Here is a 21,681-nt window from a genome sequence, read left to right as displayed (position 1 = left end):
ATTCCGTGTTCAAGAGAAACTGGCCAGAAGGGCTGAGGAGCTAAGAGGCTTGCTTTCATTCTAGTACTACATAGATACGAAGTTTAAAAAGAAAAATGTGCCCATTCTGAATATATTTTATATAATTAAAGGTGCTGTTTACACTGCAGCAGTTTATGAATGCAGGAACAAGTGGTTAATAGAGTCACGTTCCCAGCAAGCATATTCTGTTCACCCAGCTCATGACAGCAGTCTGGATAGAAAGCGAATTTCACAGATGGTCCCTGGTTACACAAGGGGTTAGAACAGGTGGCTTCCACCCAGATGCCGAAATGCTATCTTAACCACTGCAACAAAAACACTTGTGGTTTTAACAACTTACTTTTAAAAGTCAAGACTCAGTAATTCCATTTCTAACCTCACAGTAAAAAATGTGAATTTTTGTTTCTTTCAGTAAACTGGGCCAGAGGGAGCAGGGAGGAGTGAGAGAAATTAACCAACCAGGGATTTTCAAGTGTCAAATGCACCTACCTAACAAGCAAAATGGCCAACATGACAATGACAAAAGCACTGTCTTACGTCAGGCCTGAGGAACCCTTGTCCAATCTGAGAAGCAAATGGCATTGTGGAAAAACCCCTTGTGGTTCCTAAACCAGTCATGTGAACAATTTAAAGCACAGATGACATTTAGTCTGCCACCCACCCCAGGAACCAAGATAACTGGGCTCCCACAAAAGGGCCTAATACCTTTTTTTTTTTTTTTAAGGTGAAAAATATCAGCTCAAGTATCCTCAACATGCAAGAAGTTGGGGTAAAGTTATCTCTTCCAGTCAGCTCACTCTCTCTCTGTGTGTGTATATTTCTTTACAGTCATCACAGACTGGGCAGGCAGAAGAAACCTGGCAGTGAACTCTAACTAATCTGCATGGATGACAAAGCACAATGGGTGGGGGGAAGAAATAAAAAAGAAAAAAGAAGAGAAGGGGGGGAAACCAAGAGACAGAGTGTTCCTTTAACTGTATGAAGTTTGCACAAGTCACTACCACCTGAGTGGTCTCATTTGCGTGAAGGAGGAGGGGGAGGTGGAGGGGGGGGATACTGGTAGGCTGTCTGCCCCATATAACCTATCATATTGGTAGCTCCTGGAGGCTGTGCAAACTGTTGTGACATCAGTGGCTGTGGCTGCTGCCCGGACCGGCCTATCCCACTAAACTGTTGGCTAGTGCTCTGTGAACTTCTCCCAGTGGTGGTGGTGGTACTAGCCCCGTAAGTGCCAGCCCCATATTCTTGGGCCGTATAGCCACTAGTGCCATAAGCAGCTGCACCATAGGTGCCTTGACTATAGGCATATTGGCTTGCTTGTGCTCCAAAGGCAGAATTTGGGCTTCCATAGCCACTTCCATTAGCGTAACCAGCTCTATCGGTTTCACTCCGATCCCGATAGCTTGCAGAGTCTCTTCGGCCACCATCTTTGACCCCTCGCAGCCTCCGGTCACACTCATCCTGATACATCAAATTGGGATTGTTGGCTGAAGAAGTTGTCCGGTATCGAGAACGACCTCCTGATGGAAAATAAACAAAATTCAGTGTCAAATCAGTGCTGCCAAGCTAACAGCAGAGAACACTGCTACTACCATGTACAAAATAATCAACATTCTCCCCTGATCTTCAGCCAAATCAGCTACTAAATCTCTGATGTAAACAAATCCCTAATTTCTATAACTAAGCATATCCAAATGTTAATGGAGTATAAACATTAGAGAATACACACTCAATTACAAAAAACTCATTCTTTAAGGCCCTTACTTGAAGACAGCAAAGTAACAAACAAGCCTGCTCCTACCCCTCAAATCTTAAATAAATTTAGGATGGTAAAGTGGTGTAGATGACTCTTCTTATTTTGAAACCAAAAAGCACCCATAAAACAAAATCAAGCAGCTAAGGTTCATACCATCAAGGAGCCCTCTATCACTCCCCAGTGATTCTAATGCTGTTTCATCTCATAAGCTTTAGGAGTAAAGTAGAAACTCCTAGCTCTATTCAAACCCCACCAATTTTCCAGTCTGACTCTGATATGGAGCTTCAACACGCAAGCTGGCAAAAACAAATTAATAAACTAGTTAACATAAGACACGGACCCCAACTCTGTAGTTTTTGGATCCAACCAAGTCCAGGTTCAGGTTTCACTACAACTCTGAACAGAATCATTACTCTCCTCACTGAAAATGGAAAAACTAGACTAGTCCACCTTTATCTTGAGTACTCATCGTGTACTTCAAAGTTAGTTTTATATTACCTAGACTATTCTGCTGCAAAACAATACATTAAGCCTCTCAAAAGAGGTTATAGTCATTAAAATGGTCCTGACTAAATATCAGCATCCCTAAAAGGGATACCTTGGCAGTACCTGGAAAACTCCAGGACTTACCCTTACCCCCTCCGCCGCCTCCTCCTCTGTGATCCACTAGCTGCATCAGTTTGGGATTGATAGCCTGATTTGCCTCTTCCAGCACCTTGATCAGCTCTCTGGCCTGCTTTAGGTTCCCTGGGGTGAAGAAGGTATAAGCAGTGCCCTTGTTGGTGCTACGAGCCGTCCGTCCAATGCGGTGCACGTAATCTTCTGAGCTATTTGGATAGTCATAGTTGATCACAAACTTGACATCTTCCACATCTTCCACATCAGTGATGAGTCAGTACATACGTTGATGTGGCAGGAAGGTAAAAGACATGCCAACGACAGGTGAGAAGCATGAATGTAGATGACAGCAAGAGGAAAGAAGATAAAGTTACTAACCACTCCGAACAGAAACAAAAAAAGACTCATCCCAACAGAGTAAAAGAGGATTAGTGATTCTTAGGACATGCACAGGTGGTGACTTCTATGGGAATCCCAACCCACCCTGAAACTTCTGCCTCTTCTGTACTCCAATGTACTGACAGAGGCTATACCAAGAGTGGTCTCCAAAGCAGCAAATTCCAGTTCCAGCCTTTTCAAAACCAATGCTTAAAAAAAGCAAGTGGCACCACTGTTAAATTTTAAGGCCAAATCACTTCTACTCTGTTGGGAGAAGCCTGACAAAAATCTATCAGTAATATAACAAACTTACCTTTAAAGCAATCACAGAGCAAAATGAAGAAAAAAACAAAAACAAAACAAAACAAAAAAAACTTCACATATTTTATCACTAAGTTTTCAAGGAGACTTCTTAAGAACATTCAGGTTGTTTAATTTTTGCAATTATAATTTTAAAAAACTGATCAGAGTAAAACATTAAGTCCTTTCCTACTTTCTTGTACTGAAAATCCAAATTCTCTTTCCCTTGTCAATGACCAGAGCACATTACACTAAAATTTCACCGTACTACCAAGCCCAGCTTCTATCAAATGAGATTTTACTCAACTCAAGGTTATTTCAACTCAGTACTTGTGTTCAATTATCAAGCATTGTCTATGTGACCTGCGAAGTTAAATCAATAGCCAGAGCGTGGGAGAACCATGAAACCTTGAGACAAAAGCTGACTGTTCTGTCCACTGCTGGGAATTGAACAGCCTCCTAATGCTTAAAGTATGTAAATGTTAGTGTAATGCTTTCAGCTAACTATATTTTTACCTACTTAAATAAACAATAAGAATATAACAAAGAATCCTAATGTTTTGTGGAAAAAAAAATCTGCATTTTACAAAGAATATTCAGAAAATATCCTAGATAAAACACAGATTTTTGTGATATAAGTAATTAAAAAACATTCTCTTGTTTGTTACCAGACCGATGCACACTCCCTCCTCCTTTGGGAAACCGCTGCAGCCGATCCCGTCTCTTTGCCTTTTATTTTTGGCGGCCTCCTTTCGAAAACTCCGCCTTCTGACACGGGACCACTGGAGCGCGGGGAGCATGCATCAAGGGTCCATGGCAGTGAGAAGTCCCCACACACGCTCGCTCTGTGAACTGGCTTAGATGCTTCTCTGTAGCCCCATTTGGTTGCCAAGCGCCGGAGAACCTGGGTTCGGGTAAAAATTTCAGGTCCTCCAACGCCTCCCCCAAGGATAATTGGGGTGATTGTAGAAAAAAATAATTAATAAAAAAATGTAAGTTACATCCAAAGGGTCAGACTGCATCTATTGCCCAGACTGGATTAATTTCAAAGGGGGAAAGGGGAGAAGATTGGGGGAGGAAAAAAAATTCCGCTATTGTTAAAGGACCTGTGAAGAAAGGGGCATTATGTCTGTTTCTTATTACAATAAAGGCTCCTCAGTCTTTACTGACCCCTAAAGTCCTGAATCACACCAGAAAGACGAGAAGGCAGTTATCACAGGGGGCAGCGTGAGTCTCCGGCTAGGATCATTGATGCAACCAAGAAAAAAAGTTTACAGAGCAGGGATGGACAGAAGATAAGGGGATGGGTAATTATGCCCCAAGAAGGCCACGTCTTCAGCACTAGGACAATGCTCCTCAGTCGATCGCATGGGGTGCAGCTGACCATGAGCTGCAGAGAAGCTGACTTACTGTACTGGAAACACGGAGGAGTAAGTTTTCCTAGCAGAAAGCATCGGGGCACTGGAGACAACAGTTGAGAACTACTATGTGGGAGTGTCAGGAGGGGACTGATTCAGAGCAGGCAGGGTGCAAGTTCTTCATTTTAGACAAGTGTCCTGAGTGCACCCTGGGCAGAAGCAGGATCTGGTTTTCGCCCACCAGACCTGCCCTGATGTCATTTGTGCACTGCCAAAATATTATCTCGTAGTCTTTTAGAGAAGATGCTGTAACAAGTTAAGAAACTGAAAAGGTACGTGGCGGCCAGCTGCGTGGGGGCACTTTTGCCTGAGATCAAAAAGCTCTGACATGGCCTGATTCTCCGATCGCTAACTGGGAGGGGGACGACTAAGTCTAGCCAACAGGCTCATCTAGAGCTGCGTCGGGCCAATGTAGATTTGCCTCGGCCATGGACCGAGTCATCTGCAGCTGATAGCAAAGCTTCTGTTAAAAAACAAAACAAAATAGAAATTCAATACTTTTAGTTTAACAATGTGTAACTTAAACAAAAAAAAAAAAAAGAGAGAAAAGGAAAAAAAAATCTCAGTGGAAACAGAGTACTGGTTTCCTGAGGAGGACTGCAATAAAATGATGGGAATCAAAGAACTTACCTGAAGGGAGCATTTAAGAAGCCATCGCTTGACAGGAAGTGAAAAAAGGCCTGGTGACTCAGCTAAAAATTGCACCCCTGTCTAGGAGGTAGAAGCCTTCACTTTCCAGTATCTTGTAGGACCTTGGTCAGAATTCTGCCATTTTGGTGGGTTTCCCCCTCCTTTTTATTTTTATAAGGCAGCAAACTAAGGGGCCCAAAACAAGCACTAATGTTGAGTAACAAGAAACAGACTCAGGTACCTTCCCTCTCCCCTCATTTGGATGAGTAGGGGCAGGATGAAGAGTCTAAGTTATTCTAACAGCAGCCAATTTGATTTGGTTCAGTAATGGAGGGGGCATGGAGCAAATATATTTTAATTGTCTAGGCAAGATGCACAAAGAAGCTACCAGCACATAGCAAGCCTGTTTAAAACCATCACTACTGAAAGCTTTTATGGAAACTGCTTTCAGGCCTCATCCTCTTCTCCCAACAGGCCCAAGTTCTAACTGCACAGATCCAGACATGACCTCAGAGGGCAGAGACAATGTTCAGTCATGGCTGCAGGTCACCACCTCTGATGGAGGGTATGAGGAGTACAATTTATTAAGGTTTTGTCATGCTTGCAAGTTCAGTTTGAATATTTATCCTCTTTTATGTTAAACATTTTAAGGGAATGGGGTATTTTGCACTTCACTAGGCAAGAAATGAAATGTCAATTACTTTGATAATTTGTGACAAAAATGTTATTTAAAAATTTAGCCCTCTTTGGATGAGAATAACGGGCTCAATAAAGTACCCTTATACACCAAGAGTCACAATGCACAGAAACCTCCAGATGAGTACCATCTTTAAATGACATTATTAAAATAGAAGTCAACTTCTTTCTCAGGAAGGGTGGGAGGAGGGGCTGAGTGCCCACAAACATCATGTCAGAAGACTGTAATGAGGCAATGCAGACCTAACTGTTTAACTAGATCATATTACAGACTCAGTCAATTACGTGTACCGTTAGCACTCACGGTACTAGACGCCCATCAACACCTGGGATAAATTAACATAGGAAAACGAGGAGCTGAGGAAACTAGCTTACAACAGCAAGATTTGTTTTATCCAGCCAATGATCAGAACAAAATCAGGCAGTTACTGCTCAACTGAATGTCTCCTCTCCCTCTAAGGCTTTAAATAGTCATGCCTAGGTCTTGCTGCAGACCAAAGCCTGTTTGTTAGGAGGAGGAAGAGACTTTGAAAATTAAAACAAACAGCAACAAAAAAAAAGGGGTAAAGGTGAGGGGAAAAATCAAGGTCATAAAAAACCTTGGGGGAAATCGCATCTCAGTATTGCTCTTTTAAGTATTTATCTAAAAACACATATATACAACTCTAATTTGAAACAACAATCTTTAAACCAAAAGATACATATATCATTAAGAGAGACACCTATCTATACAAACCTAGCCCTCGGGAGGCTACATCCGTAGCAATGAGGATGGGAGCCTTTCCAGAACGGAATTCTGTAAAAATAAATAAAAAAAAAAACCATGACATGTATCCATGGCAAGTTACATAAGCCAAGTGACAGGTCTCAAAATACATGAAAGCAGCATTCGAGTAATGGTTTTAGAAAATGTTAAAAAACCAAAAACCCACGACACTTACTCAGTAGAGAAGCAAAAGAAAGTTACAGAAATGGTGAAGCACATTTAAAATGGTATGGCAGTTTGTAAAAATTAACTTAATATCCTCCCCCTTAAAGAGTGACAATGAACTTCTTTCCCAACAACAACAGTGATAATCAGAACTGAGAGGCAGGTGAAGGGGATCAAAGGAATGTGGAACACAGGTTAGCAGGGCTTTCTCCCAAGATTTTTTTTTTTAATTTTTTATTATTTTGTGTGCGTGTACCGTCAAATCAGATCTGACTGGTACAGGAGGATATTGCGCCTCCTTCTCCGGCAGAGCATCTGGTGGATTCGAACCGTGTTCCTCTGGGATTGCAGTGCAGCTTCTTGCCACTAGGCCACCAGAGCTCCCCTTTCTCCCAAGATTGAAACGTTATTTCTTAAATATGGCCTCTTCCATTCTACTCAACAGACTTTCCATAAGACCAGTCCTGAACAATTAAAGGACTGAAAAGAAAAAAAAAAACCCAACCAGATTTTTCCTCTGTTTGTTTCTCAGGAAGTCACAAAAGTTGTTACGCTTATATGGGAGAGGTGGGAGAAATTAAAGATGTTAATAAAGGGATGGTTGTTGTTAAGTGCCGTCGAGTCGCAGGCGACTCACAGCAACCCTATAAAGGAGAGTCCTCAACGCTTGGGAAAGGGATGGTAGAAGTTATAAAAAAGGGAGCAAGGGACTTTATCTGCCGCCCAAAATAATAAGGGACATTACAGACCTTAAAGGACTTTGAAGCCATGCCTAAACTGCATAATTAACATGCAATTAAAGCAGAAGGCAGGCAAACAATGGATTAGGGAAAGTATTTGATACAATTGTCTATTTTTGCAAATCAGGTTTTGGAACAAATCTAAAGCCACTCTTTCCTCTATGGTTGTTTCTGCGCTCTAACCGGCAGTGAATACCAGAGAACACAGTATGGAACATGAAGCTGTAGATATTTGTTATCTAGCTCTCTCTGCTGATCTCTGAAATTGAACACAAGTTCGAAAACACAGTTTTTGAACTCACCATTAAGTACCCAATCTCGTTCTGGCTGGCTCTTGTCTCCATGGATACACATAGCTGGCCACCTGTCAGAAGAAAAGTTACTTTTCTTTATGAAGCTTAATAAAGAAAATGAAGCTTTAAATAGAAGTGCTATCACCTAGTTCTGGTAGACTTCTGTGTTCACTTAAAGTATGTGTCAACCATCGCTGAAATAATAGCCAACATTCCAAATACCAACTTAGGAATCTCAACTACGGTACATCATCTGAAGCCAGACAATGAGCTTGGTGCTTCACTCACCCATCTCTGCGCATCCTTCGAGTGAGGTCATCACAGCGTCTCTTGGTCTCCACAAATATAATTGTCTTATTTTCCTTTTCAGCCATTATCTCCTCCATGAGCTGGATCAATCTGAAAACAAGATCAACATCATCATAGGTATAAAATGTCACAGGTATTCTCTATGTGGGAAAGACAAAATTAATTTTTCAAAGTGCTATTTTCTGTTCCTATTACATCCTTTTAAAGTAATAAACTAAGAATCAGGTACTGCTCTACATTTTTATGAAGTAACTCATACCATCCTAACAGCAAGCCTGATTATCCACCCTATTTGAGAAGAGGAACTCAGAATCCTGAAGCCATCCACCCAATACCACACAAACAGCAGAGCTAGAATTCAAATCCAAGGATCCAGAGTCCTTGCATTTAGCCACAATTACTCAGCTAAACTTTACAGACATGTGGAGCCCAGAACACACTATGCACCCCTTTCATTTGGAAGGATTACACGGATCTGGGAACAGTTCTCATACTTGTGATCTTTTTCACTTTCCATGCAGACATCCACTATCTGGAGGATGTTGTGGTTGGCACTCAACTCCAGATTGCCTACATTGATTTGGGTGTAATCACGAAGAAAATCCTCAGCAAGCTGTCTTACTTCCTTCGGCCAGGTTGCACTCCACATCAAGGTCTGCCTGTCAGGCTATCAAGAAAGAAAATTTTTTTTGAGGCCAAGGCACTGCTACAGTTAACGGGCAGCAAGGAAACAAGGCATTAACTTTGCATACCCTGATCTGGTCAACAATTTTCCGGATCTGGGGTTCAAATCCCATATCAAGCATTCTGTCAGCTTCATCTAGTACAAGATAGGTACATCGGCGAAGATTTGTCTTTCCGGACTCCAAGAAATCTATCAGACGTCCAGGAGTAGCTATGCAAATCTCAACCCCTTTTTTTAAATGAAAGGGAAAAAAGACATCAAAACCATACACACCTCACAATGAAATTATGTTTCTAGCCTTATCACTCCTCTATAAATTAGCTACTACAATCATATTTTGAGAACTACTATTTTTCTCACTTTAGTAAAAAAAAAAAAAATCCTTTTTATTACCTCTCTCCAAGTCACGAATCTGGGGACCTTTTGGAGCACCTCCATAAATGCAAGTACTCTTCAATCTAGAACATTTGCCATAGTCATCAGCCACCTGCTGTACCTGCTGAGCAAGCTCTCTGGTAGGAGCCAGAACCAGACACTTTAAGAAAATAAGAGGAAAAAAACCCACTTGTGACATCCATTCCTAATACAAACAGAACAAAAATGAAATTCAAATAAAGTAATCCTCTGGTGTTCAACTTAGTAATTTTAAAGTGTACGACGGAGTGGAGGACTAAAGGGCAAGAAGTAGGAAATAGTCCACTAGAGTGTGGGACGAAAACATTACAACTTATGTAGCATTTACGGCTCAAATGGAATGCTACAGGCACACTCACATAGTTTACACTGATTTATTTCATTTAATGTATGCTATACAAGTGGATTTAAAGATTAAGCTACGTAATTCTTTAAGTATTATAATACTCATAAAATAAGTGGCTTTAAAATATTCCTGCAACAAAACGATAGGTTAAGTATTATTAAAATACACAAATGAACAGTAACAACAACAACAACAAAAAATTGGTAGACCTGATGGTTTTCTAACTCATGTTTGAAGTTCTCCACCAGGCAGATTAGGCAAGAACAGTTGATTTCTGTATGATCAAACAGTTAAAACACGACAAAACCAAGGACCCTTGAGATAAGCGTCATATATACAAAGGACAATGCAAATGTCTGTGTACATCACTGCCGTCAAACTGGAACTGATTCACAGCGGATCCTCCACTGGCTGTGGAACTCCCTACAGACTATCCCATCAGAGCTCTCTCGTGGTTTGGGGTGGGGGGAAAGGAATCAACCTATTAAATGCAGCAGGGGTCAGCTGCTGTCTTGAGTAGGGTTGCAGCCTGGAAACCCTGCTTTAATCTTATCTCTCATTCTGCAACAAATGTACCCACACTCCAACTATGCAGTAAACTCTAAGCACCTCTGCTTGTTGTACATTTAGCTTTAAAATACACTAGAAAGGCTTCTTTTCTTTACACTAAACATTAATTAGGAGCCATAAACAGCTGGTTCCAATGGGCTTACAAATTCATAAAGACAAATTGTCTGTGGTGAGCACTGAATTAAAACAAACCCAAATGAACAGTAAAAGCACACTTTTAAAAAAAGTTTCTATCTTAAATTTTACAGAAAGCATGTAAGTGAAACTTAGCAAACCAGAAAAACCATGGTGTCCATGCACCTGTGAAAATACAAATTACAGTATCTATCTTCAATCTGAGATCCACTGTATAGGACTTCATGTTACGTGTGTTCCTTAACAGGATAGAAGTGGAATCAACACTTACATTATCTATACACAGTATGAGTAATGAGTAGTTCCACTAAAGACGGCTTGGTGGTGCAGTGGCTAAGTGCTTAATGGAAAAGTTGATTGTTCATGCTCACCAGCCAAGCTTTTTAACCACTGGCAATCTGTAAATGTTATATTCTTAGAAACCTCCACTGGAGGTCACTTTGAAGGTTATTATGATTATGCACAGACACAAGAGCAGTGGGGGTTTTGCTTAGTTTGAACTAATATCCAGTCATTTAATACTTGTTGTAACCTTGGGTAAGTAATTTAAAATCCACTACACTTCACAGTTCCTATCAATAAATGAGATTAACATCACTTTCAGTGATAAAGTAGTCTGAGACTAATTTATATAGAGAGCAGTGTGTAGAATAATTATTTACATATAAATAAATTGTAACACTTACAATTGGGCCATCTCCTCTTTCCAAATATGGTTGGTGGTTAATATGAACAATTGCAGGTAATAAATACTGGGGGGAGAGAAAAAACATGATGTGCTTATTTGAATATACCCAAATGAAGCCATTTTACTAGTTCTAACTTATGACTGAAACTGATTATTTCCTAAATAATGAAAATGTTTCACTACTGTCACACATGAGCAGCATACATTTGAGCATATTTATTTCAGACAACTAAAAAGGTCAAACACTACTAATCTATTACTGCTATTAAATTTTACAAAGAACTAAAATACACATAATAACTTCAATAGCATAAAGTTACCAAAAAGACAGACATACCGCCAATGTCTTCCCAGAGCCAGTCTGTGCAATGCCCACCATATCCCGTCCACTAAGAGCCAAAGGAAACCCTTGGCACTGAATTGGAGTGGGCTCTGTGAAGTGCTGATCCATCAACACATCCATTACATATTCTGTAAAATGGAATAAATGAATAATATGTATTTGAAAACATGAGACTGAAGAACACATCATCGTCTTGGAGAAGTGAAACCAGGTGCTCGTTAGAGGCAAGCTTAATTATCACTGAGCCAGAACTGACTCACAGCTGACTCCCACCAGTGTGTTTGCACATGAGAGGAAATTGACCATCGTTCTCTCCAGGTGTTAGATTTGAACTATGAGAGATGTGACTTGGATTAGCAGCCCTATAACCTACAACTACACCAGAGCACCCTCTTAGAAACAATGATGGCTGGACTGCCAGGAGACACCATTCCCTGGGAAAAAACACCATGCTTAGAAAACACAGCTGGCAATGAAAGGAAAACTGACTGACAAATTTCAACAATGGGCTTGAGCACAGCAGGGATTGTGAAGCTGGCATAGGCCAGGGCAAGGTTTTGACCTGTTGCTGTAGGTTGGAGTTGATTTTGCAACACAGTACTTAACAAGGCTCATCCAAGTTAAGATATACCAAGCTTTTACATGTCAAGAGTGCTTTTGTTTTTTGCTCAAGTAAAGGAATACAATTTCTTTTTAAATCACGACACATGAAGTTCAGCATCAGCATCCAAAATGAACAAATAAGGGAAACTACAGAACAATCTGATTTCACATGCAAGCAAGATTTTACTGAAGATTATCCAAAAACGATTGGAACAGCATATCAACAGAGAACTACCAGAAGTCCAGGCTGGGTTTAGAAGGGGTCGCGGTACTACAGATATTGTAGCTGATGTTAGATGGATCTTGGCTCAAAGAAGGGAATACCAAAGGAATGTCTATCTGTGTTTCATTGACTATGCAAAGGCATTTAACTGTGTAGATCATAACAAACTATGGCTGACTCTGAGAAGAATGGGAATCCCAGAACACTTGATCGTTCTAACGCGAAACTTATACTTGGACCAGGAGGGAGTCGTCAGAACAGAGCAAGGGAACACTGCCGATGCATCCTATCTCCATACCTTTTCAACCTATATGCAGAACAGATTATCCGGGAGGCTGGGCTCTAGGAGGAGAAATGTGGGGTCAAGATTGGTGGACGATTTATCAACAACCTGCGTTATGCGGATGACACAACCCTGCTTGCTGAAACTGAAGAGGACCTGAAGCGCCTGCTGCAGAGAGTCAAGGACTGCAGGCTACAATATGTATTGAGGCTCAATGTCAATACGACAAAGATTCTCACCACTGGACCAATTGGCAGCATCAGGATGGATGGTGAAGAGATTGAGATTGTACACAGCTTTAGTTTGCTTGGCTCCATAGTCAACAGTCTTGGCACCAGCAGCCAGGAAATTAAAAGGCGCACTGCCATGGGAAAGTCTGCTGTTAGGGACCTCTCCAAAGTACTGAAGAGCAATGGTCTTCGCAATCACTTGTTATGCATCAGAGAGTTGGACAATGACCAAGGAGGATAGAAGGAGAATTGATGCCTTTGAGCTGTGGTGCTGGAGAAGAGTATTGAGAATACTATGGACTGCTAGGAAAACAAACAGATTTGTCCTGGAAAGGGTTAAACCGGGTGGCTCCTTGGAGGCAAGGATTCTGAGGCTCCGTCTAACATACTTTGGACATGTTGTGAGGAGAGACCGGTCCTTAGAGAGGGACATCATGCTTGGGAGGGTGGAGGGACAGCGCAGGAGAGGAAGGCCCTCTATGAGGTGGATTGATTCAGTGACTGAGATAATTGGGATGGGAGTGTCAGAGACAGTGCGACTGGCACAGGACAGAGCGGAGTTTAAGGCTGTTGTACATAGGGTCGCTATGAGTCGCAAGCAACTTGACGGCACTTAACAACATCATGTATTTTGGATTTCTTTGGTTGGGTTCTCTGCCATATGTTTTGACTATCACTATCAGTCAACTAATAATCTCTCCCTCAAAATATTTAGTCACTGCCTAAAACATCTAAGAATATGAAACATGGCTGCTGTATAGAGTTGAGCTGGAAACAAACCCTAGCTGACCTTCAGAGGGTTTTCAGAGGCAATTAACTGCATGGGAGGAGACTGTCCATCTTTCTCTTGTGAAGCAACTGGTGATGTGAACTACATGCCTTTGGGTTGTCAGTGCTACTTCTTACTAAAGCCACTGAGAACTCAGTAGTCAGTATTTGCCAAATTCTTTGATAAGCTTAGCATTCTTTTTTTTTTTTTTTGAAAGCATTCTTATTTTTCAGTTTCCAAAAACGTAGAGGCAAAGCCCTAGTGCAAATTGGGACCCTCAAAATTGCGGGAGGGGATGCCGCGGAAAAACAAAAAACCCCTCACCAAGCCAAGTTTCCTTTTAAAGGGCAAGAAGGAGGGAAAGATTAAGAATGTTCCAGTAACTAGAGGAACTCAAGTTTCTGTTGTTTTGTGCCATCAAGTCACTTCTATCTCATAGCAATCCTACATATATTCACTCCAAAACCTGCTGTGAAGGATAAAAAAACTCAGGAGCAGGTAACAAGTGAAGACTATGGAAACTGGCAAAATACAACCTGTACATTTGCCGGAAGAAGAAAAATCTGCTAATAAAACCCTCTTACTCAACAGGTATGTTTTTTACAATCAGTGTTACAACAAATATTGAAAAACAAGATGGTTCCTAACTTACAAAGGTTTCTGTTCAGGTTAACTCCACTGAGGTTGGCTTTAGCATTAAGTTGAAGATCTTGTTTTTATTACTGTCCTTTACTATCTGTAGTATTATAAATCTAGTAATTAGTCCTCGGAGGTTGAAAATGTTACAAAGAAACATACAGGTATGTAAACTCATATACCTTTAAAAATAGAAAATTAAAAAAAAGTTTTTGTCATAACTCCAAAAAGTCATTAAGCTGGGCACTACCCCTTTTTACTTTGTAAATAACCTGCCATGTTAGTCTTTTAACCAAAATTAATAATTAAGATTCTGGATTAAAGAACACTTACGTGGAAAGTTAGCATGATGAAAAGCAAATACAGGCTTAGGGCAAACATCGCCCCCTCTCACAGTAATCTCTTTTTTTCGGCGTAGCTCATCAACCTCATACTAGGAAAGAAAATAAAGTTGAAGTTACCAGAACAAGTTATTCTGAAAATGTAAACATTAACACTTAGTTTGACAACCACTATTTAATTACAGATGAATGAAAATGTTGAGTCAAGATTTTTTATAATTTCACTTTAATAATCTTCTAAATTAGTGACATAAATGATAAAACTAGATCCCAGACTGTATCACTTTACCCAGGCAGAAGGGCAAACAGGAATACATAATGCCAGTGCAGTGACAGGTATTTACATCTATTTGCAACGTATATACATTTCTTTAACCTACTAGATGAAAACATATGACTCAGTACACAGTTAAACTTACTGGTGTTAGCCTTGCCACTTCTGGGTGTTCCACATAAAAATTCTTCTCAAATTTAGGGAGCTCACTCAAATCCCACTTCTTTTTACGTAAACGTTCCCCAGGATTACCAAATTTCTTCGGGGGAAGACCACCACCGCCACCTCTGGCTCCAAATCTAGAAATATTTCATTTTTCAAGATTTAAAAATATACCTTAGGCATTTAAAAAACCCACAAAACCCCAAAACCAAAGCAACCAATCACACAAAGACAGGACTCCAGTCTGTTCTAGCCTCTCTCCTCTGTAAACGTTGTGTTTAACTATCAACAATCAGAGACAGACTCCCAGGATGTGATCAGCCATCTTTCAAAAGGATTCTCTTTATTATTCTTATTTAATAATCCCTAATGGGTAATGAGTTGTGTTGCCAACCACCTGCTCAGACAAGATTGGCCATCTTCTCCCACATGGTTTACAGCCTCTGAAAACCTCTAAGAAAGAGTCAGCTGTGAGTTGGTTCCAACTCAACACTTAAAAAGGTAATTTGGTAATTAGGCATATAGGTTACATTAGAGGAAAAAGCATTCTTTGGAAACTAGCACCTAGACTGACAAAAACACTCTGCTGTGGAATCTAGAAGCTTCTGTACATGGTTAGGATCTATCCAGAAAAGCCTGGGAAGGCGGCTTTCAAGAGCCAGAACCAAGTTTAACGACTTCTGCCTATTTTCCACCTCTGCCTTGGACCTATGTTGATTTTCAGACATTTGGTGCTAGCAACTGTGAGTCCATAGAAGAAACCATTACTAATTCATGCTTTGGGGTTGAAAACACAAGATGTCATTTAAAAGATATTTTTCCCATTTTATACACTTTCCCTAAGTTTAAATGAAATACAAATGTAGCTAAACCAGACTGTAAAAAATAGACTATTACTAGAGTTCTAGCATGAAATTGGCTTTCATGACCAATATTTCAAATCTATATATAAAATGCTGGGCACTGTTTGGTATAGAACTAGTACTTCCCATTGTCTTACTCTCTTGTAGGTCCTGCAGTAACTCTAATTTCCCTTTTTGTTTCTAATCCATTCATAACATGATGAATAAATGCCAAGTGAGGAAAAAAATTTATTTGAAAAGAGGAAAAAACTTAAGTATGAATGAGTCTCAATTTCCTGCACTTCAAAAGCACGAGAACTCTTAAGACCCAGGTAGACTGTAAATTCACAAAGCCTGACATCAATACCATATTCTCAGGCTTAAAAAGCTGAATATTGACCAGTCCTCTTACCACCAGGACTTTCATTCTTCTATCTAAATGAAGCACCAATTCTAAATAAGATTGTTTGGTGCTGTTGAGCAAGACTCATAGTAATTCTATGAACCTATCTGAACCTTGTCCCGTCCTGTATCGGCGCCACAATCGCGGACACACTTAAGCCCACTGCCACTGCGTCAATCCATCTGAATGAGGGTGTTGCTCTTTTGCTAACCCTACATCTTTACAAGCATGACTGAAATAGAAAACGAAGTCTTCATGTTACCACTGTCATGCAGATAAGAAGAACAATTTTTTTTTTTTAAGAAAGAACAATTTTTAGTCTCAGTTGAGCTTATATCATTGTTTCCTAGAAGGTGCCATTTCACTGATGCTTTTCCAATTCAGACCTTAAAGAAGGGAAACATAACTTCTAAAAGGTTCCTTCTCAAGTTTATCCTAAGATCTTTTTTTTAAAGGGGCAGGAAGAAATTTCCCTTCTTATTGTCCCAGTAAATTATCAAACACTAGGCTACACTAGAAAGAAATTTTAGAAGATTCTTCTTTGTAAATGCTGATCTCAAAAATGGAAGAATCTTTTATTCTTACAAGAAGTGAGCTCTTTTGTGTGTCATCCTTTAAAAGATCTAACTGCTAATGCACAACAATGCTTGTTTTTACTAAATCATAAAGGAAATTTCATGGAAAAAACGTAGCTATGGGATAAGTGTTACTGTCTGATTTAAAAGCTTTAACAAAAATGGCACCTGACACTCAATATAGGATAAACCCAAGGATTACTCATCTAGACTTCTCTTTTGAAAGTGTTATCACTTAATGCATATATACAGCACAATATTGTGGCATCCACTTCCTAAACAATATGCTTCTGTAAACGATGAACTTTGACAAACGTTAGTTATATAAATGCTTCAGGTCTTTCGTTCATAGGGTCACTATGAGTCGTGCTTGACTCAACAGCATTCAACAAACATGCTTATACCAGTATGATTTCTAACACTATTTAAGCATCTTACTGTTGGGATGTATCCAGATATTTCCGTTGCATTTAATGTTTTACTATCAAGGACTAACGCTATTGTGGCTATTTCTGTGCATCTATCCTGGTGCTGTCTGCAAGGCCCTAGAGTGCAGGACTGAATGTCTGGGCGAGGAATGACTTGACTGATAGGTGCTGTCAAGTCTACTGTGATTTGCAGCAATCCCTGCCCACTTCCACGCCATTCTCACCATCCCTGCTCTGCTTAAACCCATAGCACTCTAACATTTAATAGAGCCTCGCCATCCCTGCTTTTAAGGTGCACTTTACAGAGACCTTTTATTTTGTAAATCAGGTATTAACTGCGGACCATAACTTGTGGCTAGTCGTGTGTGTATGTGTGTTTCCGCCTCAAAAATAGCATTAACCGCAACTGCAAATCAATTCTCACTCCCTTCTGCAGGGAAGCTCACAGATGGGAGAACCTCTTGCCCAAGGCTACGCATATAATGAGCTATCATACTGCTCTAAAAAGTGATGCAACTTTTATAGCAGTCGACAGCACAATCAATATGCATCTCCTAGGGAGCTGCTGCTCCGTGGAGCCTCTGGACGGACTCCAGTCAAGAATGTTCCAGCAAAGCTGCAGCGTTAACACTGCAGACCACAGGCCAGGAAGAAAGGCCGAGGAGGAGAGACTACGCCACTCCCCTCCCCAAAGACCCCCAGGAAACAAAAGCGGCCCCCTCCCCCCACCGCCGGCCCCCTTCTCCTCCCCCGGGGTCCCCTCGTCCCTTCCCCGCGGGCCGAGCCCCTTCCCAGGCCAGACCCCTCTCCCTTCCCCTCCCCCATCCAGGCTAGAACTCCCTCCCCCGCGATTCCCCCCCCGTCGGCCCTTCTCCCCCTCCCCCCAGGCCCCTCCCCTCCCCCCGCAGCCCATTGTTCCCCGCGCGAACGGAAGTGGCCCCGAGCGCGAACAAAGGCCCCGAGGGAGAAGGCGCAGCATCCACCGTCGCCTTCCAGGCCGGCCCTGCACCTGGCCCCCGGCCCCGCTTCGGCCGCCCCCCCCTTCTCCTAGGCCCCCGCTGCCCCCTGGGCGTACACGGCCACGATGGCCGCCCCCGAGGAAGCCGCAGCGTCGCCAAGCCGCCGCCCCCGGCCGGGTCACGAGTGACCTCTCGGGGCGAGGCGCGCGGACGCCCGCGGCCAAACTGCTCGTCTCCTTCGCCGCCGCCAAACTGCTCGTCTCCTTCGCCGCCGCCTCCCGCGCTCGCGAGGGCTCGGCCCGCAGTGTCCGCCGAGGCCCCCGGCCGCCCCCGCCAGGCCTTCCTCCTCCTCCTCCCCTTACCCTCCACGGTCCCGGTCCCGGTCCCGGTCCCCGAAGCCGCCTCCGCGCATGGTCCCGAAAGGATAGAGATCTGGGAGCGGGGCACGGATGGCCGCGCTCTGGAGGGCCTGCGGCTCCGGCCTGCTGACGACCGATGGCGGCGGCGCCTCCGCTGTCGGGGCGGCGGCAGGCGCGGCGCTCTCTCGCTCCGACGCGCTATCTCCCGTCGCAGACGCCACCGTCGCCGCCTCTCTCGTCGGAGACGGGAGCAAAACACAGAGAATCGGGGTTCTGAGCGCGGCGGGGAGGTCTGGCCACCCGCGAATCCGGCAGCGCCGCAGTTGAAGCGTCCCCTCCCTGCCCGGTCACTGCACAAAATGGCGGCGGCCGCCGAGCCCGCTCCAGCTCCGCGCTGCGTACGGCGGGGAGGCTACGTAAACAGCGTCTGGGAACAGCCCCGGCGCAGCGCGCGCGGTCGGGCGATTCCGGACGCTCGCTACGTCGTCGGCGTAGGCGGGCGCCCTCGGAAGAGCGGCCGGTGGAGCCCCCGAGTACGCAACGGGCGTAGACTCGTCGCGGCCCCTGAACTAGGACGTGGGGCGGGGAGGCGCGGGCGCCGCCGGTGCGACGTCACGTTCTTGGCGGCGGAGATGCGCACAATGCGTAGCGCGTTCTGTTTAGAGAATGGACGCTCCTGCCTTGTTCCGACCGCCGCACGGTGGATGTGCCCTTCGCTTTGAGGGACAATAACCGGCGGCCATCAAGTTCCCGGGTCTTTAATAAAGTGTCACACCCGAGGGGGTCGTGGGGCCCCCCGAGTCCGGCACCGCCCCGAGTACGGCGAGATGGGCCTCGCGCCCCGGGCGCCATTTCTTTCCCGCTGTGCGGGCAGCCATGATGGAGGCGCCGGCCCTCCTGTGCCGCGGGCGGTGGGCGCCGTGCTGACCGAGTGACCACATGCCCTGCTCTCCTGGGTCCCCACCGACGTGCCTTTTCTGAACCGAGTCTTTGTAGTTCCCCGAGCGCGGCCCCGTCGCCGTTGTGTTCACACGGGATTAGCTGGTGGGCGAGGCACGTCCTGAGGGAAGACGCCCGGCTGCGCCTTCGCCGCCATTAAACGGCGCGGCGCCGGGAGGCCGCTCCCCGGCTTGCCGATAAAGCGGGGTTCTCTTCACATGCAGCCGGGGGGGCAGACGTGCGTGGGCTAACCCGGCAAACGAGCAAGAAGGCGGCGGAAAACGACTGCTTCTCTAATAGTCTAAAGGGGAGAAGTGACAATGGACGGGGGGCCTTTAACCCACTGAACCCGCTCCCTCTTCTCGCCTTGACGGCGATGCCCGGACCCCGGCTGTCGAGCGGGGCTCCCCAACCTCCACCCTGCGGGCTTCGGCGACCCCGCTTCCCGCAGCAGCACTTGCTATCAGAGATGGCCTTTCCAGGAATGAGCAAGGACTATTTTAAACTTGAATCGCTGCAAAGTTTGCATCTCAGGCTCTTCCTTCCCCCCTTTGCATGGTGTGCAGAATTAAAGTCATTTGCCCTGAGAGGTGTCAGATCAGGGAGGCCAGCGCGCAAGGTCCAGGTGGTTGTTGTTGTTAGAGACCCTATAAACAACAGATCGGAACCCTGTCAACCTGTGTGGTCCTCACAGTCTCGGACACCCTCCGGCCCACCTGGCGGGTGTCGGCCCACCTGGCGGGTGTCGGCCCACCTGGCGGGTGTCGGCCCACCTGGCGGGTCTTGGCCCACCTGGTGGAGGGTCCTCCTCTCCTGCAACCCCCCTCCACCTTCCCAAGCATGATGTCCCTCTCCGAGGAATCACCCCTCATGGCAGCATGCTCAAACTCTGGGAGACATCATCTCTGCCTCCCAAGCAGCACTCTGGCTGCACCTTCTCCAAGACACACCTGTCATTTTGTCTGTCCGTGGCATACTCAGCGCTCTTCTCCAGAACCACAGCTCAAAGGCATCAATTCTGTCATCCTCAGTCACTGTCCAGCTCTCAGATGCACGGCTCATGATCGGAAAGACAATGGCCTCAGTCAAGTGCACCGTGGCCTTCAAGCTGACATCATTACTCCTCAGGAACTTGCAGAGGTCCCTGACTACAGACTTTTCTACTGCAACACGCCCTCTTGACTGCCGTCACCAAGTGTATTGATGGTGGAGGCCCAGGAGCACCCCCAAAACGAGTAGCCTCAGTAACCTTTAACTCTGCTGGCCTAGTGGTAAGGGGCTCTGCTGTCAAGCCAGTGGCATGCCGGTCCAGTCCACCGACAGCTGTGCACCAGAAGGACAGGCGATTGCCTTTGGAGTTTACGGCTTCTGAAAATCTGCTGGATGGTCAGCTATGAGTCTATTCTGACTACACTGCAATTGAGAGTTGAGTTTCCTCCTAAAAAGGGCTTAATAAACTAGAGCTCTTACCCCAGCTTATACGTATGTCCTCAGAGCCTTTGCTTATTAAGATAGATTTGGGGAACTCGTACCTCTGTTGCCTTTATGCAAGCATATATACAAAAACTCTGGCATTTTCCACTCTGACTCTTGTCTCCAAAATGGATTTTTTTTTAGGGGACAGGTGGCAGGACCCTGTTTCTTTGGTGACATTCTCTACTCCTTCCCCCCCCACCAAGCCAAACTGTATCCAGCTTTATTAAAACACTCCTTTCTTTCTAAATTGACTTTCCTCTCCTAATCTCCTAATCTCCTTCAATGGTCAAGACCGTTGCTACAGTCACTGTGTCAGTCCATCTCCTTGAGAGTCTTCCTCTCCTTGATTCAGGCTGTGATCTTTTCTGTCACTTGCAATGCTGCTGCAGAGCTAGACATTGAAGAAGAATGCCAGGAGAACTGATGCCTTGGAGTTGAGTTGGAGAAGAATACTGCGTATCTCATGGATTGCCAAAAGAACAAACAGGTCTTGGGTAAGGTGTAGCCAGAGTGTTCCTTTGAGGAAAAGATGATAAAGCTTCATCCTTGTGTATGTTGCTAGGAGAGGCTATTTATTGGAGAAGGACATCATGCATGGAAAAGGAGGTTGGCAAAAGAGAGGAAGATCTTTTTTTTATATATATATTCTTTTTTTAAATTTTTACCATTTCATTATTTGTGTGTGTACTGTCAAATCAGATCCGACCTGCACCGGAGGAGATTTTCCCTCCTTCCCCGGCAGAGCATCTGGTGGACCCGAACCACGCACCCCCAGGATTGCAGTGCAGCCCCCTGCCACTAGGCCACCAGAGCTCCCCAGAGAGGAAGATCTTAAAGATATTGACTGACAGAGTAACTGCAGCAATGGGCTTGAGTATGACAGATGGGGAGGATCTGTTGCTCATGGG

At 44.1% G+C, this 21,681-nt stretch overlaps 1 protein-coding gene across 2 annotated transcripts; it reads right to left on the bottom strand.

The window, feature by feature from the left end:
• Positions 1-911: 911 nt before the first annotated feature.
• Positions 912-18,697, bottom strand: DDX17 (DEAD (Asp-Glu-Ala-Asp) box helicase 17). Of its 2 annotated transcripts, none has more exons than XM_006890121.1 (13): positions 18,362-18,697; positions 14,776-14,929; positions 14,349-14,448; positions 11,266-11,399; positions 10,927-10,992; positions 9,169-9,310; positions 8,843-9,003; positions 8,585-8,757; positions 8,070-8,180; positions 7,791-7,852; positions 6,554-6,613; positions 2,408-2,650; positions 912-1,541 (listed from the first exon to the last, which is right to left on the bottom strand). In XM_006890121.1, the coding sequence occupies exons 1-13, from the start codon at positions 18,409-18,411 to the stop codon at positions 1,036-1,038; spliced, it is 1,962 nt and encodes a 653-aa protein (XP_006890183.1). In that variant the 5' UTR covers positions 18,412-18,697; the 3' UTR covers positions 912-1,035. The 2 variants fall into 2 exon arrangements, with proteins under 2 accessions (XP_006890183.1, XP_006890184.1); XM_006890122.1 differs by having other exon boundaries at positions 983-1,541; positions 2,414-2,650; positions 18,362-18,621.
• Between the last annotated feature and the right edge of the window lie 2,984 nt (positions 18,698-21,681).

Source organism: Elephantulus edwardii, unplaced genomic scaffold (assembly GCF_000299155.1).
Source record: "Elephantulus edwardii isolate Elephantulus edwardi_28Jun2011 unplaced genomic scaffold, EleEdw1.0 scaffold00086, whole genome shotgun sequence".
Taxonomy (NCBI): Eukaryota; Metazoa; Chordata; class Mammalia; order Macroscelidea; family Macroscelididae; genus Elephantulus; species Elephantulus edwardii.
Note: the sequence above shows the minus strand (reverse complement) of the source record. Positions and strands in the feature narration are given on the sequence as shown.

Bases quoted from the DNA above. Each gene is read 5' to 3' on its own strand.
- DDX17 (XM_006890121.1), bottom strand. From the start codon at position 18,411: ATGCGCGGAGGCGGCTTCGGGGACCGGGACCGGGACCGGGACCGTGGA. The intron at 8,758-8,842 runs GTATGCAAAGTT...CTTTCTTGATAG, and splicing joins AAATTGTTGACCAGATCAGG to CCTGACAGGCAGACCTTGAT. The intron at 7,853-8,069 runs GTGAGTGAAGCA...TTCTTCTGACAG, and splicing joins CGAAGGATGCGCAGAGATGG to GTGGCCAGCTATGTGTATCC.